Source organism: Peromyscus leucopus, chromosome 6 (assembly GCF_004664715.2).
Source record: "Peromyscus leucopus breed LL Stock chromosome 6, UCI_PerLeu_2.1, whole genome shotgun sequence".
Classification (NCBI taxonomy): Eukaryota; Metazoa; Chordata; class Mammalia; order Rodentia; family Cricetidae; genus Peromyscus; species Peromyscus leucopus.
In genome coordinates, this window is record NC_051068.1 from 61004622 (window position 1) to 61023274 (window position 18653).

The 18653-nt window shown below is 41.3% G+C and overlaps 1 protein-coding gene across 5 annotated transcripts in view; it reads right to left on the reverse strand.

Moving 5' to 3' along the window:
- The window catches only part of Mnd1 (meiotic nuclear divisions 1), a 68368-nt gene that overhangs the window by 22363 nt on the left and 27352 nt on the right, over positions 1-18653 (reverse strand). For all 5 annotated transcript variants that reach the window (XM_028894281.2, XM_037206690.1, XM_037206689.1 and 2 more), the window contains one exon: positions 7852-7926. In XM_028894281.2, coding sequence (XP_028750114.1) covers positions 7852-7926 — 75 coding nt within the window. The remainder of the gene's footprint in view (positions 1-7851; positions 7927-18653) is intronic.

The window sequence follows — 18653 nt, forward strand, 5'->3', positions numbered from 1 at the left end:
GAAATTCAGACAGGATCCTCAGAGGCAAACATCACCAAAAGAATACAAGAGATGGAAGAGAAAATCTCAGGCATTGAAGACAAGATAGAAGAAATGGATAGACCAGTCAAGGAAAATGTTAAATCTAAAAAATCCAGGCACAAAAGATCCAGGACATCTGGGACACTGTGAAAAGACCTAATCTATGAATAACAGGAATACAGGGAAAAGAAGAAACCCAAAGCAAAGGTACAGTAAATATTTTCAACAAACTCATAGAAGAAAACGTTCCCAATCTAAAGAAGGTGGTACCTATCAAGGTGTAAGAAGCATATAAAACTCCAAACAGATTGGACCAGAAAAGAAATTCTTCACATCACATAATAATCAAAACACTAACCACATAGAGCAAAGAAGAAGCATTAAAAGGCCAAATAACATATAAAGGCAGACCTATTAGATTAACACCTCACTTCTCAAGGGAGACTAAAAGCCAGAAGGGCTAGAGAGACTCTGAGACTCTCAGATGCCACTCAAAACTTTCCATCACAATAAGTGGAGAAAAAAAGTGATTCCATGACAAGATCAAATTTAAGCAGTTATTTATCTATAAACCTAGCCCTACAGAAGGCACTAGACAGTGGTTCTCAACCTTCCTAATACTGCGACCCTTTAAAACAGTTCCTCATGTTGTGGGGACCCCAACCATAAAATTATTTTCATTGTTACTGCATAACTGTAATTTTGCTACTGTTATGAATCATAATGTAAATATCTGTGCTTTCTGATGGTCTTAGGTGACCCTGTGAAAGGGTTGTTCGACTCCCCCAAAGGGGTTGCAGCCCACAGGCTAAGAACCACTGTGCTGGAGGGAAAACTTCAACCTGAAGAGGCTAATGACACCCAAGAAAACACAAGGAGTAAATAATATCAGACCAGCAAATCAAAAGAAGGGAAAGAAAAAACAACCAACAATAAAATAACAGGAATCACCAAACACTGCTCATTGATAAGTCTCAACATCAATGGTCTCAATTCCCCAGGAAAAAAGACACACTAACAAAATGGATGCGAAAACAGGATCCATGCTTTGGTTGCATCCAAGAAACACCCATTAACATCACGGACAGAATTCATCTCTGGGTAAATGATGGAAAAAGATATCCCAAGAAAATGGATCTAAGAAGCAAGCCAGTATAGCCACTATATCTGACAAAACAGACCTCAAACCAAAACTAATCAGAAGAGATAGGGAAGGACACACATACTCAAAAGAAAAATCAACACAGAGGATACTGCAGTTCTTAACATCTATGCACCAAACACATGAGCACCCAAATTCATAAAAGAAACACAACTACAGCTTAAATCACATATTGGCCTCACATAGTGATAGTGTACACAGCCCCTTGGATTTTAGTTAATTCCAGATATAGTCAAGTTCACAACCAAGAACAGCTATCGTAAGTCTACCCCTTGTCAGCTTGACACACAATCATATCTCTTTATGTATGCTTAATTTCCAAATGCAAACAATAACCAAGCCATAATTATACCCAACATGATATAACTATCCCACATACAATCGCAAATGCATTGTATATTTCATCAGATAACATACAACCACAAACACATCATAAATTTAGAATGGGTGGCAATGGACATCATTTCAGTATCTCAGACTTAAATATGATAATCACTGATATTCTCTTAATTGATGTTATATCACATGATAAAGAAATCGAGGAAAGAAAACACAAATATCTGTACAAACACATTCTTAACAATTACAACAGAAACACTTATGTCAATTATAATCCTCATTTCTGCAACTGGTCATGTGGCCTTAGCTGGTATTTATAACTACCTTCCTCTGCTACCACTGTCCTTCCTCCACCCTCAGCAAGCACCTCAGCAGGTCTTGGCTCTTTTCCTGGAGGAGTGACTCACATCCTCATTCCTCAAGAGTCTGTGCCCTTGGTCATCCTGCCTGGATTAAGATGTTGTACTATAATCACCAGACATAATTAACACCAAGAGATGATCCAAGGATCCCTGCACTCCAAACATAATCTTTCTCACCTCCATTGTGAAGCAATCCAATTTCCCCTCTTAACTGTTATTCCTTTCTTAGCCTGGTGACTTAAGGGCAGCAGAAGCCCAGAGTGTCCAGGTGGACGTCTGAACTTCCACTTCAATGGATGTTTGTTGTGGCTCTCTGCAAGAGCACTCCCCACTCTGGAACCAAAACGTCCTGGCCAGCAGAACTAAAGGTCATGGGAATAGGACACAAAAATTGTCCTAGTGGGTCACTAGGGGTGATAATGAATGGAACTATTCCCCTTTCCACCCCTTGATTCCTGGACCCATGGATCCTGTACCATATACTGGACAGCGATTCAAAGCATATACTACTGCCTTCTGGAGAACCTGCCCCAGCCCTCCAGGCTGCTGCCACCTAACTGGCGCTGTGACTGTGTCTTTGAAAGGCCATTCCATCTTTCTCTAAGGCCAGCTGCATGGTGAGAACATGGTAAAACCAGTGGACCCCACGATCACGGGCCCACTGTTGCCCTTCTCTGACTGTGAACTGAGTTCCCTGGTCAGAAGCAACACTGTGTGAAATAATACCATGTCGGTGGATCAGGCATTCTGTAAGGTACAGGCGGTAGTTTTAGTAGAAGCATTACATGTGGGAAAGGCAAATCTATAGAGTAAGGACAAACTGTTGTCCTTTTCATAGAGAAAGTGGTCCAATGTAGTCAATCTGCCACTAGATCACGGGCTGATCACCCCAGGGAATGGTGCCACATCTGGGGCTCAGTGGTGGTCTCTGCTGTTGGCTGATCTGGCACCCAGCAGCAGCTGTAGCCCTGTGGGCCTGAGAGAGTGAAGTTCACATCATGGAGCCCATGCATAACCTCCATCTCTACTTCCATGGCCACTTTGTTCAAGGGCCCACTCAGCAGTGACTGGGGCGGCTGGGGAAATATGCAGTCTATAAAACAGGTCATCCAATCTACTTGCTTATTGAACTCCTCCTCTGCTGAAGTCACCTGATAAGCATTTACGTGGGATACAAGTATCTTCACATCCTTCACCCATTTGAAGAGATCTATCCATGTACTTCTTTCCTAGATGTCTTTCTCACCAATTTTTCTAATCATGCTCTCTCCAAGTCCTTGACCATCCAGCCAATCCACTGAATTCAGTCCATGAATCAGTGAACAGTTGCACATCTGGACATTTCTACTTCCAAACAAAATGTATGACCATATGCAATGCCTGAAGTTCTACCTACTATGACAATTTTCCTTCACTAATGTCTTTCAGGGTTGTCTCAGGAAGGGGTTGTAATGTTGTAGCTGTCCACTTCTGGGAGATGCCTGTACAACATAAAGAACCAGGACCTAGTGTTCTCTTCCTCGGTTATACGGCACATCCCATGAGGCTGTAGATGCATTCTTGGCAGTTGATGGCATTGTAATGGGAATAGAAACCATAGGCATTTAGGTAACTTGCTTGTGCTTTCAGGACCTGCTTGGGCCTGATCACATGTATGCCACTTCCATTTGATAATGGATTGTTACTGTGTACATCCTACTTTATGGATCTCATGGTAACTTGGTAGCCCATTGCCACACATTCAGTTTCCACTAAGGCCCAACAGCAGGCCAAGAGCTGTCTCTCAAAGGGAGAATAGTTGTCTGTAGATGATGGTAGAACTCTGTTCCAAAATCCCAAAGTATCTTATCTTCTATGATTCCCCTAGAGGGGCCTGTCAAAGGCTCCGAAGAGCATCCTGATCTGCCACTGGTACCATAGGGCCTGCTGGATCATATGGTAGAGCAGCCTGCACTGCAGCCTGGACCTGTTGAAGAGCCTTCTTCTCTGTTCCAGGACCCACACAAAGCTAGCAGCTTTCTGAGTCACTTGGTGCATGGGCCAGAGTAACACGCCCACGTGAGGAATGTGCCATCCCCAGAATCCAAACAGGCCCACTAAACATGGTGCTTCTTTCTTGGTGGTGGGATATCATCATGCCCCACACCACTGGACTCCTAAAAATTTCACTAAAAATTTCAAGGTAGAAGGCTCTTGAATTTTGGTTGGATTTATTTCCTATTCTCTGAGGCACATATATGTTACGAATAAGTCCAAATGGTTGCTACCTCCTGCTCACTTGATCCAATCATCATAATGTTGTCAATCTAGTACACCAATGTGATATTTTGTGGAAGAGAAAGATGATCAAGATCCCTTCTAAGTTATGACACAGAGCTGGAGAGTTTATGTATCCTTGAGGTAAAACTGTAAAGGTATACTGCTGGCCTTTCCAACTGAAAACAAATTTCTTCTGGTGGTCTTTATCAACAGGTACCAAGGAAAAGGCATTTGCTAGATCAATAAATGCATACCATGTGTGAAGAGATGTGCTAATCTGCTCAAGAAAGGACACCATTTCTGGTATAGCAGCGGCAATTGGAGTCACTACTTGATTAAGTTTTCGACAGTCAACTGTCATTCTCTATGATCTATCTGTCTTCTGCACTGCCCAGATAGGATGGCTAAAGGGAGATGTGATGGGAACCATGACCCCAACATCTTTCAAGTCTTTGATGGTGGCACTAATTTCTGCAACTCCTCCTGGGATGCGATATTGTCTTTTATTCACTATTTTCCTAGGCACAAGCAACTCTGAAGGCTTCCATTTGGCCTTTCCAACCATAATAGCCCTCACACCACAGGCCAAGGAACCAATGTGGGAATTTTAAGTATATCTTTCCCCATTACACATTCTGGGACTGGGGAAATAACCACAGGATGAGTTCAGGGACCTAACAGACCTGTGAGTTGGACTTCAGCACAAACTCCATTAATCAACTGACCTCTATGAGCCCTTATTTTAACCAGAGGGCCACAATACTTCTTGGGGTCTTCCCCAAGAATCAGTGCAATTCAGATCCATTATCCAATAGACCCCAGGAAGTCTGATTGTTTCCTTTTCCCCAATGTACAGTTACCCTTGTAAAAGGCCGCAGGTCCCTCTGGGGAGGACTGGGGAAAGGCTAACAGTAAAACTCAGGTATTTTATCAACGTCTTTCCTCAGGGGAGCCTGGCCACCCCTTCATTCAAGGGATTCTGGGTCTGCAAACTGGTTTATGTCTGGAAATTGATTCACAGGCTGGGATTCCCTTTTGCCACAATGCAATGTAGCCTTGTTTTTTGTTGCTTTTTTTTTTTTTTTCATTTGTTGGAGAATTTTTCTGCTTATATAGATCAAACAAAAATGCAATATACTTTTTATCTAGATCATGCCTGAAAACACCATGATTGATTATCCAGTACCAAAGGTCTATTTGAGTCATGCAACCATAAAAATCACTTTGCTCATGCTGCCCATTATGGGTCAGGCCATTATGGACATTGCTTTGCCTGGGCTGCCCACTATAAGAACTACGATCACCGTGCCTTTGGCAATTCAGTGCTGCTACCTGGCCCCTGCTACTTCGGGGCCCAATTAAACCCACTGAATTTAATTCACCCAACTGAGCAACGGCATTTCCAACCCTAAGGTCTGACACAAGGAAGAGGGTGACAACAAAGCTCGTCAGATGTGCTGGTGCCCCTCACCATTTTGTGTCGTACAGGATTCATGAAGGGCATGTCCTCTTGGTCTTCCCATAGTGGAGGATAGGTCTGACACAGTGCGCTCATTCTTGCATTGCAATTTCCCTGAGTCTTAAAATCCCATCATCGACTCTAAGCCAAGGGATATCAGGCACCTCCAACTTCCTTTTCAGCAGGCCATCTTTTGACAAACGTTTCAGCCAACCACTCAAACAAACGACACATTTTTTTTTTTGACAGAGAATGTACCCTAAACCTAGACTCTCCACTCAGTGAGCCCATGGCAATACACTCAGCCAGATCCAGTTTTATGCTCCTTCTACCATTATCCCACACCCTTAAAAGCCATCCCACACATATTCCCAGACTTCTGTGTGAATGAATGAGCAAACTCATTAAGCTCTTTAGTACTGTAGTGCACTTCCTCATGGACTACACTTCCTACCTCCCCTCTAGGAGCCTGCTTAACCTTTAGTCTGGTTATAGGTCTAGAGGCAACTATTGGTGGGCCCTGGAGGACATCAGTGTTATTGCCTAGCATCTCCTGAAGGGAAAAATCACTGCTGATTCAGCAGACAATAAAGGACTCATTTCCTCAGTCAAGGGCAGAAAAGGCAGTGTTTCAGGGGGTGGGGGTGGGAGTACATTTTCTGTTGAGAATGGGAGCGACTACCTCCTCAGGTGAGATAAACCCTTGAGAATCTGAAGGTTCAAAGTTCTTACCTCAATAGGGTCCTCCCATTCCAAGATACAGGATCCCATTCTTTACCAAGAAATGCGCTTACTTTAATGCCCTCAGAGGCTGGGACTTGAATTTTTCTGTGTAATTCAGCCAGTCTTTTTTTTTTTAAGCTGAGGATCGAACCCAGGGCCTTGTGCTTGCTAGGCAAGTGCTCTACCACTGAGCTAAATCCCCAACCCTTCAGCCAGTCTTATAAAGAAGACTTTGGTTTGATTTCCTGCAACTTGAGTCTTTGTCCTTCACTGTGTTCTGAGATGCTAGAAGCTAGTTAGTTTTATCACAGAGTGCATTCTTTTCCTTTGTCAGTTTATCCAGAGATGCTCGGAGCAACCAACTAGCATCATTTTCCTTATTTTTCTAGAAGCTGTCAAAATTTTTATATAGAGTTATCAAATCTGTTGCCTCTCACAATTGATGAATCAGGATAATCAGATGCATTTGTTTCCTTAAGTTTGAAAAACAGTTCATACCATGGGCTTTTAATACTGTCCAAGTGTCTAGGAGAGGCTTCATAACTGGAGAGGCTTCAGAGTAATGGTAGGTGTCAGCAAATTGGAAAACCTATTCTAGATACTAAAAAAAATTCATCCTTATACTTCTATTGCTCTGGAATCACTTCTGGCTATAGATAGACAGACAAACAGCTCTCTAGAGACAGATAGACAGAAGATGATAGATGATAGATGGGAAGGAAGGAAGGAAGGAGGGAGGGAGGGAGGGAGGGAAGAAGGGACAGAGGAGGGAAGGAGGGAAGAAGGGACAGAGGGAGGGAAGGAGGGAGAGAGAGGAGGAGGGGGGGTTGTTAGAGTGGCTTACAAGCTACAGTCCAGCTAGTCCAACACTGGCTGTCTACCACGGGAAAGTCCAAGAACCAGTAGTTGTTCAGTCCGTGAGGCTGGATGTCTCCGCTGGTCTTCAGTCTACACTGGAATTCCAAAGTAGGCTCTACTGCCATGAAGGAATGGACTTGCCAATTAGAGTGAGGGCAGGCAGGCAAGGAGAGCAAGCTTCCTTCTTCCCTGTCCTTCATGTAGGCTGCCAGCAGAAGGTGTGGCCTGGATGAATGTGAATCTTCCCACCTCAAAAGATTGGGATTAAAAGTGTATCTTCCCACTTCAAATGATTTAATTAAAAAAACAATACCTCACGGATACGTAATCACTTGTGTTTTTGTTAATTTCAGATATAGCCAAGTTGACAACCAAGAATAACCATCACAAGAATATCATATTGATCATTTTCTATTACGTGCCAAAGCTTTTACAATTCTTAAAATATGTACATGAGCATTTAATAGGGCTTTCCATGTACCATTAAACCTTTGCAAATATCGACTAGCTTAATCACATACCAACTGAATGAACTGTATTTTATTTTTCCCCATGTCACAACTGAGAAAATTAAGAACAAACTTTAGAAGATTTTCAGACTCAGGCAGTCTGGCTCCAGGGTTTGTGCTGCTACACAATTATTAAAGAATCTAGAGACACAAACTTACCGTCTCCTGCCGGCCAATTCTAGCTTTCTCGATGCTCTTCTGTAGGTTTGCGTGCTTCTGGCTTCCCTCGGACAGCTAGAGAGAATCAAGCAGATAAAATGGTTTGCTAAGAAGACAAAATGAAACAGACTTGGTTCAGCTCTACGTTAGAAAAATCATTAAAGGCCACACTGAAAACCAATTTTTCTAATTTGAAGAAAATTATTAATCATCAGAGTAGAATGAAAGAAAAGTGTCTGGTTGCTGTTGATTGCTATGATGAAACAACCACGCCCAAAGGAGTTTGGGGAGGAAAGGTTTTAGTCAGCTTACACTTCCACATCCATAATGCATCTCTGAAGGAAGTCAGGACAGGAACTCCAACAGGGCAGGAACCTAGAGGCGGGAGCAGATGCAGAGGCCATGGAGGGGTGCTGTTGAAAGGCTTGCTCCTCATGGCTTGCTTGCTCAGCCTGCTTTCTTATGGAACCCAAGACTACCAGCCCAGAGATGGCACCACTCCAACCCCTTAGCTTTTTTCAAGACAGGGTTTCTCTGTGTAGCTTTGCGTCTTTCCTGGAACTCACTCTGTACACCATGCTGACCTCGAACTCACAGATATCCACCTCGCTCTGTCTCCTGAGTGCTGGGATTAAAGGCATGGGCCACCACCACCCAGCGTAATTTTTTAAATGGGCAAGGCATGGTGGTTCATGTCTTTAATCCAAGCACTTGGGAGGCAGAGGCAGGCAGATTTCTTTGAGTTTGAGGCTAGCCCACTAGTTTACAAAGTGAGTTCCAGAATAATCATGACTGTTACACAGAGAAACCCTGCCTTGAAAAACAAAAACAAAAAGCAAACAAAAATAGTCTGTCAAGTTGACATAAAATTAGCCTGCACAAAAAGTAAATGTTTTCTTATTTCATCCAAAAAAATAATGTCTTCAATTTTTCCCCCAATTTTTGTTGTTCTGAGACAAGCTCTTACTACATAGGTCTTACTAGCCTGGAGCTCAAAGAGAATAGCCTGCCTCTGCCTCTCCAGGTGCTGGGATTAAAGGCATGTGGCACTACATCCAGCCATGAGTAATATGTCTTCAACATCTTTATGTAATCTTTAGGGGCTTTTCCATCTCTACCTCCAAATAACTTCTACCTTGTTACTTTAGTTAGAAATTGAATTTGAAAATTCAAAAATATCTCCTTTAAAAATCTGTATTCAAATTTCACTTCCCTTTTGACTAAGGTCTCTTAAGAACACCTCAGGCTGTTTCGTGTAGACTCGCACTGTGCCTCTCCAGTCAGTCAGGACTATCCCATTTGTCCCCGTAAAGCATCTAGAGGAATCGCACACTTCACACATCTGTTACCTGCTGCCAATTCTAGTCAATTCACTAATGTATTCATCTTACTCAGCTTAGAAAGCAGGTAAGTTCCATGTGGAAGTCATCCAGACAGTAAATATGGAAAATCCACAAGCATACCACTAGAAAAGACCGACAAATTTCAGGGCACACCTGACCCTCACAACTATTACTCACCTGAGTCTGTGAGTAAATAAATAACCACGGACAATTCCCAACCCCCAGCTTCTACCACATCTTTTAGTATAAATTAAGACATTTCAGACTGGTTTGGGTGGAGATAAGCCTTCTTAAAGTATCTTCCATGCCTCTGTCTCTCTGGAGTCATACACTTCTAGAAAGTAATTAATTTAATTTGTTAGCTGAGAAGCAACTGACTTTTCACAGTATAAATCTAGCTGTAGAGAGGGAGGTTAGTGTGGAAATACCAGTCTTGCTTAAAATTCAGAAAGTATCTTTAGAAAGTCGGTGGCTTTACTGGGCAAGCAGAAGCGCCGCCCACTTCCTTTACAGCTTCTCCAGCAGCAGCTCTGAAGGAGTACAAGCGAGTCAAGGCCAGCAGACGTCATCACCTGGACAGCGGGGCCTCTTCTACAGACATTATTTTCCCAAGTTCAAACAGAACACATTCGGCGGGTTTCCGAGCCAAAACAAGCTTCAAGACTTTACATTTAGCAACAAAATTGAGTTCTTCATAACAAAGATTGCAATGTATTTAAAACAAAAACAAAAACAAAAAAACCTCCATGCTTAAAAACACCCTGAAGGACCTACCTGAAATAATCTTTAAATAAATACATACATACATACACACACACACACACACACACACACACACACACACATATATCTATATATCTATATCTATATATATATATATCACTTCTATTCAGGAACAGGGACATTCTCCAATTAAAATAATACACATACATCTTTAAAAACATGGAAAATGTTTATAAAATAACTAGACACATTAGCCTTAAAGTTATTAATTACACAAAACAATTAACAGATAAGGAATACACACACACACACACACACACACACACACACACACACACATGAATAAAGCACTCCAGGTACATGTCTACTTACAATCATTTACAACTTAAAAGCATCTGAAAGATAACTCATTCAATACTTCCCCAATTCTGATAATAATCTTATGTACACACATATATCTTAGTATCTTAGATGTATTTTACTTTTGTCTCTCACTTGTGTGCAGATACCCACAGAGGCCAGAGGAGGGCGTCATATCCCCTGAACCAGAGTCACATCCAGTTATGAGCCTCCATATGAAGTGTGTGCTAGGAAAGGAACCCAGTCCTCTGGAAGAGCAGCAAATGCTCTTAACCACTGAGCCCGCGGCTCTCCAGCCCCCATCTCAGTACTTTAAACATGAAGCACTGCATCCACAAGTTGTCACTCATGTTAAGTATCTTGGTAATACAGGATGCAAACGATAGGATGCGACACTGGCTGAGGGCTGCTTGGTCCCTGTTAGTTTTCAGACACTCACCCCAAACACCCCGGGAGCCACAGCTCTGGGTAGGTTGTTTGCCTCCAGGCTTTGGATTCTGCTTTGTTGTCAGGTTTTGCTTGTTTTGATCTGTACAGCTATTAGAAGTATATGGCTATGGTTCCTAATATGCCCTGTGGAATTACATGCAACCAGGGCTTTGAGGGGAGCAAGCTGAGGTGTGTGGGTCACGTGAGCCAGCAGTTCTCAAGCAGCGGCACACAGCAGAATACGGTACTGTATGTTTAGTAGGCTGCTGCTCCCACCTCCTGAGCGTCTAAATAGAACAGTGGTGTGGTTCTGATCCCCGACTCCTTGAGCACTAGGCGATCACTTTGCCACTGAGCTATAGTCCAAAGAATCTGCATTTATAAATTTCTCAGGTGATTCTGATCCTACTGTTTACGGGTCAACAATTTTGAGAAATAATGATGCAAATAAAATTTTGTTTTCTCCAAGTAACAAACCCAACTGAAGCAATAAGGTATTAATATATGGGAAAATATAACCTACCTCCTAAGAGAAAGCAAATTACTACTATATATTATAGTTTGAACTAGAAAATGTCTCAGTATCTCTGTATTTAAAATCAAAAGCCCACACTTATAAAAAAATTAAACAGATGATATTTTATATTTTCAAAAGGTATTCACCACAAGATTCCGTTAAAGACCAAACTATTTTGTATATGTCTATAAAGTGAAACCAGAATCAATTATATACTATACTAAATCCATTTCCATATTTCACTAAAGCTAATGATAATTTTTAAAACTAGTATGCCAGAACAAATGGCAGCAGCTGGAACAGTAAAAACTACTTACAATTAGAAAAAAACAGGTTTCATCTTTAGATTTGAGACTCTAACACAATACTCCTCTCATTGGAATAGTGAATACATTGGAAGCCACCTAGTAAAGACACAGGGTAGAAAAATACAGTGGCCCTACTGCACATACACCTTCTCAGAAGTGCTATCCATTGCTTTACACTCAGACACAGACCAGTACAGGTAACATTCAAAATGTAAACCAGATTACCCTTGTATGATGCTTTGTAATTCACTGTTTTCAGATAAATTTCGAATGTGTGTGTATATATATCATAAAGAACACACACACACACACACACACACACACACACACACACACACACACACACACATTCTTTATGTTAGACAAGGTTTCACTATGAAGTCCTGGCTGTCCTGGAACTCACTATGTAGATCAGGCTGGCCTCAAACTCAGAAATGCACCTGCCTCTGCCTCCTGGGTGCTGGGATTAAAGATGTGTGCAACCAAGTCCAACAGGTCTATATTATTTTAAAAACAAGTTTGTTTTTCAGAGCAGTTTAAGTCCACAGAGAGTTGAGCAAAAGATACAGATTTTCTCATGTACCTTAATCCTACATATACATAGCCCCTCACTATCAAAATCTCACACCAAATGGTACATTGGTCACAGTTTATGAGCCTACACTGACATCACCATCACCGAAGTCCATGGTACGTTAGGGCCCACTGGTGCTGTGCACTCTGGGGACTTCAGGGAATGTACCCACCATTAAAGTCTCATACAGAACAGTTTCACTGGTCACAATTCTCTATGCCCCATCTAGTTATCCTTCCTCTCCTAGAATGGCTTTTCTCAATTTGCACTGAATTCCCACTGAACCCCCAATCATCTTACAGCTTACAATAACCAATTTATTTTCACCAGTGCATAATATTCTAGTATCTGGGTAACTTTCAGTTTGTTCAGCCATTAAGCTAGTAAATACCCTATTTGCTCCCAAACGTAGGTAATTATGAATAAATCTACTATAAACACCTGTACAGATTTTTTACAAAACACCCTTGGTAAATGCCAAGGAGCACAACTGTTGGGTCACAGGATAAAAAGTATGTTTACTTTAATAAGAAACTGCCCAAATGCCTTCAAACAGTGGCTGCACAATTTCTATTCCCAACAGCCACAAATGGACAATTCCTTTCCTCTGCACCCTCCCAGCATCTGGGTCACCATGGCCATGTCTATGTGTAAGTGCCTGCATGTATGTATGTGTATCATGTTATGTACCTGATGCCCACGGAGGTCAGAAGAGGGTTTTGGATCTCATGGAAATGGAATAAACAGACAGTTGTGAACCACCAGGTGGGTGCTGGGAACCAGAGCTGGATCTTCTGCAAGAGCAGCATACCTTAACCACTAAGCCACCTCTCCAACTTCTTTTAAAGATTTTTAATTATGGAAAAGATATGCAAAATGCATCACTTAGCATATTTTATTCAATAACATTAAATACATTCAGGCTGCTGCACAACCTTTGCCACTATCCATCTGCAGAACATCTTCATCGTTCCAAACAAAAAAGATTCATTAACACCACCTATCCATTCTCCTACTCTTCCACCCATGGAACATTATTTTACTACTTGTCTGCTTTTGCCTAATCTAAATACCTGACATGAATGGAACCACAAATATCTTTTTGTATTTATTTTACTTAGCATACTTCAAGGATCACCTGTGCCGAAGCACATACCCCAATTCCATTCCTTTTAAAGACTGAACAAAATTGTATTCTGCGTACATCACATATTATACAGTCACTGATAGCCATCTGTATCATCTCTTCATTGTGAAGAACACTGGCATACAAGTGCCTGTTTGAGTCCCTACTTCTTATTCTTTGTTTTTGGGGGGTAAGGAGTACTGCAAGGATTGAACCCAGGGTCTTCATACCTTACTTACACTTATTTTCTTTTATTGTGATAATGTCTATCCCACTGGTTGTAACATGTTAACTTACATTTTTGGAATTTTGCGATTTATCAGCAGTATAGAATAGGTTAATCTTTGCAAGTTCTCCCAAAGTGGATACTGGCAAACATTTAAAAGTTTGCTAATCTTATGGTTGAAAAGTGACAATCATCATTGTTTTCATTTTATTTAATGTTTCTAATCTTTGTGTATATATGATGTATGTATTGCACAAGTCTGCACTTTCCACTTTGAAACAAGGTGTCACTGTTTACTTTTGCCTCTGCCAGGCTAGATGCCCATGAGCTTCCAGGGATGGCATGTCTCTGCCTATCTCTGTGTAGTAGGTACTTGAGAATCACAAATGTGTGCTATCTCATCCAGCTTTTCATGGGTTCTGGAGATTTGAACTCAGGTCCTTATGAAAGTATGGAAATGCTTTACACACTTGAGTCACCCACCCCCTTAGACTGATTTCAATTACTGATATTTAGTCAATCAATCTTCACATTTTTATGGATCAAGTTTCTTTTCTTGTAGTGCTGAGAATTGAACCTAGAGCCTTGAATATGCCAAATATGCACTCCACAGCTAAGTTATATTCTCAGTCCCATACTATTTCTTTTCATTATTAAAAAAAAAAATTATATTGCGCATGCTGTGTATGAGTGAGTGGTCATGCATGTTACAGCTGTGTATGGAGGTCAGCCAACAACAGTGTGGCATTAGCTCTCACACACATGGGTTCATGTAGGCTTCTCCTCACAGCCTTACTATCTTGTCTAGTCCTAGCAACACCAATGTTCAACGATAGCAACACTGTATTTGTTTAGTTTTCTGCCAGGCACAAATCTCACCTCATGATCCTCATCTTTTAATAAAGAAAGCTTGATGATTGTGCTGCAAGAACAGTGAGCCAGGCAGTAAGCCGAGCACTGCCTATTGCTGGTTCCTCCTCTCCAGTACATTCCTGGTCCTCTGTGAGTCCTTTAGTGCATGAATTAAAAATTACCTATAAAAACCTAGTGGATGTTGGTCATCATGCATTAGCCAGACAGACAGGCACTGATGTCTTTATAATGACTTTCCTCACTCAAGTGTATGCCGCCCCGTTGAGTTAGGAGTTCTGGGCCCTGGAAAGTCCACGGTACTTCTTTATTTGTTTCTTGTTAAGATTTAAAGTTGGTTTTGGTGCTACTAGGAGATAGGCAATGACCCCAACCAAACTAACATTTGTAGTGAATTGAAGTGTTAGATAATAGTCAAAATGTCAATGTGTAGCCTTGTAAATACGAAAAATCAACAAATTTCAAAGTTGAAATTGTTTTGTATCCAATCTAAAGTTAAGTGGGTTTAAAAAATAATTAGAGCCAGGCGGTGGTGGTGCACACCTTTAATCCTAGCACTTGGGAGGCAGAGCCAGGCGGATCTCTGTGAGTTCGAGGCCAGCCTGGTCTACAGAGCAAGATCCAGGACAGGCACCAAAACTACACTGAGAAAGCTTGTCTCGAAAACCAAAAAAATAAAAATAAAAAATAACAATTATAATGTAGGACAATCATGGTTATAAATAAATATAAATACTGGGGAAATGATAAGATCCTATATCTGAATTTGATTTAGTGCAATCATGTAAGTTTGAACCACCCCCTTGGGTCAAAAAGTAGCTCAATTTAAACATAAATGCAACTAACAGGTTTAATTTTTATGAAACGTCTATAAAACACAGAGCAGCTTGACACAGTATTAGGATGGAAATACTAAAATTTATAAAATACTGATAATCTTTTGGGGGCAAAATAGGGCAAACAAATTGAAATGAGGGTTATCTGGGGAAATTAACGGCAGGCACGATTCTGACACTCTGCCACCACCTGGTGGCATGGCATCAACGGTCCAGGTCTTGTGGAGTGGATCTTTCCAGATCAGATGATTTATAGTGGGGAATATAACTCGGGAGAATGACTCTCACAAGCCTGGATCTCCTAGGAAACAGGGAACAGTGTCTGGGGGATGGCCTATGGAATTTCATAGCTAGTCCAGGGTCATCCTTTTCAATCTCATTATGAAGCATCTAGAGCAAAGGAGAGTCATTTTTAGGAAGTCTGGAAGCCTAGCCTGAAGCTACCTACCACAAGAGCAAACAAATAGTCAACATTTTCTTAAATCTCTGATAACCTTAAAAGTGGTACCAAATTCAAGCATTCCAACTGCTTTAATCATTGACTATTTTTAAACTATTTCAAATCGTTTACCAATAAAATACTTGCATACTTCTTTCTTCCATCTCCAATATTCGAGTCACCCTATCTCTGCAAACAGTATTTAATTCTTAGTTATCTGGGACAATAAGAGAAATAATAGTAATATTGAACTTAAAAGCCTAGCTTCGTTTGCTGTGTTGTCCAGCTGACATCTAAGGATCCTCCTAGCTCAGCCTCCTGAGCAGCTGGGACACCCAGCTTAAAAGGTTTTACTTTTAAATGCATATGGATTTCATTCTGCTGACCCTCTCAGTTACTCCTCCACAGCCTTTCTTTCTTTTTGTTTCGTTTTGTTTTTTTGAGACAAGGTTTCTCTGTGTAGCTCTGGCAGCCCTGGAACTCTGTAGACCAGGCTGGCCTTGAATTCACAGAGATTCACCTGCCTCTGCCTCCTGGTGCTGGAATTAAAGGCTTGTGCCATGACAGCCCAGCAGTCTTTCTTTCTTAACAGAGCTTCAATTTCTGTTCAGGCTACAGTGGTAACGTGCTCTGAAAGAATGGATGCTCCCAGAACATCCCTTTAGTATAAGGCTGTTAACTCAGACTTAGCCAAGGAGATATAAACAGAAGCCTGCTTGGGGAAGGGGGCATGCTGACATTTCTTCTTGTATAAAAGGGGGGAGGGAGAGAGAGGGAGAAAAGCAAAGGACAGAAGAGGAGGAGAAGGGGAGAGGGGGAGGGAGAGGGAGAGACGGAAGGGGACAATTTATTCTCTGGACACCATTGAGAAGGACTTAGGAGTCACAACCAAAACGGGAAAGCCAAATGTCAAAGACAGTCTAGACTTCAGACAATGTGTGGTGCAAGTAGCCAACCTTGAGAAGGCCTCCTCCAACTTCTTAACATCAGATAATGAATTCCCGTTATCCTATTATGCAAGCCAATTTGAATCTACTTTTCTCTTATTTGTTCGCACATACAAAAAGGACACAGATAAGAATGTCAACAGTAGGGGCAGGGAGAGAGAGAGAGAGAGAGAGAGAGAGAGAGAGAGAGAGAGAGAGAGAGAGAGAGAGAGAGAGAGAGAGAGAGATCAGGAGGGTACACTGCTCTTCAGGAAGACTTGAGTTTGGTTCCCAGTATACACAGCAGGCAGCTGTTACTCCAGCTCCAGGAGATATGACACACCTCCACACACATATAAATAGTTAAAAATTAACTTTTAAAATGCTTTAAGAATGTTAATAGTGTTTAGCTTTAAGTGAGTAATAATACAAATTTATTTTAGAAAAATACCAATATGACTATTTTAAAATATCAGAGCAATATGAACTTTTGTAGCTTGGCAAGTTCTTGTGTGCTAATGTCTATGAGAGACACAGGTCTGAAGCAAGCAAGCTGGTAGAACAACAGACGCATAACCTGTAAAGGAGACACTGCAAAGATACTAAGCAGCTGGCTCCTCCTAAGAGCCTGCTAAGCGGGTTGTGAAGGGTAAGAACGTGACCTGGGCTCTTTCGAGACTCAATGCAGGTGTATTGACTGACACCAGCAGAGGTCTACACAAGTTCAAATGCGATCTGCAAGCCGGAATCAACCTGGAATGCATAACAGCTCTGAGGAGAGGGTAGTCTCTGACAGTAAACGCAGTCTTACTTGCTGAAGTGAACTTGGACAGGGTTTACTAAAGTGTATTTCACAGAACACTAATATCTCAAGGGAACAGACCAAGACAGACTTGTAACGCATACTGTCAGATTAAAGGGTCAAAAAATTCAAAATAGTTACTTCTGTGAACTCATCATTCCCAGATTCCTTTGATTACAGAACCTCGTTTTCAGTAACGTATTACATCTGTTACACAGGATCCTGTCAAGTATAATTCAGGCAAAATGGCAGAAAAATGAAATGACGAAGTTAAAAATACACACTTAATTGTTCCCACATAACATTCACTCCCGAAGCTAAGGTTTTTAAAAAGTCAAGATTACACCAGGGTTACAATAATCATGTCTACATCACGGAAATCATTTTTTACTGCTGTATGTTACAGAGTGGAAGGAAAGGAAAAACTAGGGCCAGGGAGAAGAAGGCTCCTAGACCAAGTAAACAATAGTTGGGATGAACCCAGGCTGTTGATGCAGGTGAACTCAGGCAGTGATGTAGTGATCAATGCCTCTGTTCAACACCTCGCATATCTCTATGTATCTGTTACTGCATTACATGCTAGCAACAAAAGATGAGCGAGCCACAGTCCCTTCCCTGAAAGAATGTCTGGCATGGTTCTAGCTGACACAGAGGCTTCTTCATGCTATAGAGGAAGTGTGTCTACAACAGCTGTGATGGGTGACATTGGCAGTTTCCAGACCGGACCCCCTGATGTGGGAAGACCCAGTGTAAATCCTTTTCCCTTAAGTTATTTCCTTCAGGTCTTTTGTGAGATGGGAGTGAGTAAACACATCATTCCTCACGAGTATGTATGAAGGACAGTGTGTGGAGCTATCACAATGATGTGTTACCATGTGTCTTATTTTATGTCCTGTCCATCAGTCATTATGCTTGCCATGGCAAACCACAGTTAAACGAATTTCAACAGACGGTTTTTATTAAAAATATTTCTAGTTATCTATATAGCCCCAAAGTAGACCTCCTCTTTAGAGATTCAATTTTAGCTGTAAACATCTATATGCCTATTTCTAAACACTAATTAGGGGAAATACAAAACAAACAAACAAAAGAAAACAACAACAAAACACCTTCAAACTGAGAATACTCTCAGTGTCTCCAAAACTACAATAAAATCTAGCTTCATGTTCTTTTCTTTTTCAAAATGAAATGCTTATTATACACCAATTCCTAGAAAGTCTGGCCTGAACTATCCTCTAAACCAAAACCTGAATAAAGAACTACAAAAGTTCTGGAGGAGGGGGATTCCTAATTCTTACTTATTAAAAAAAAATCCATTAAAAT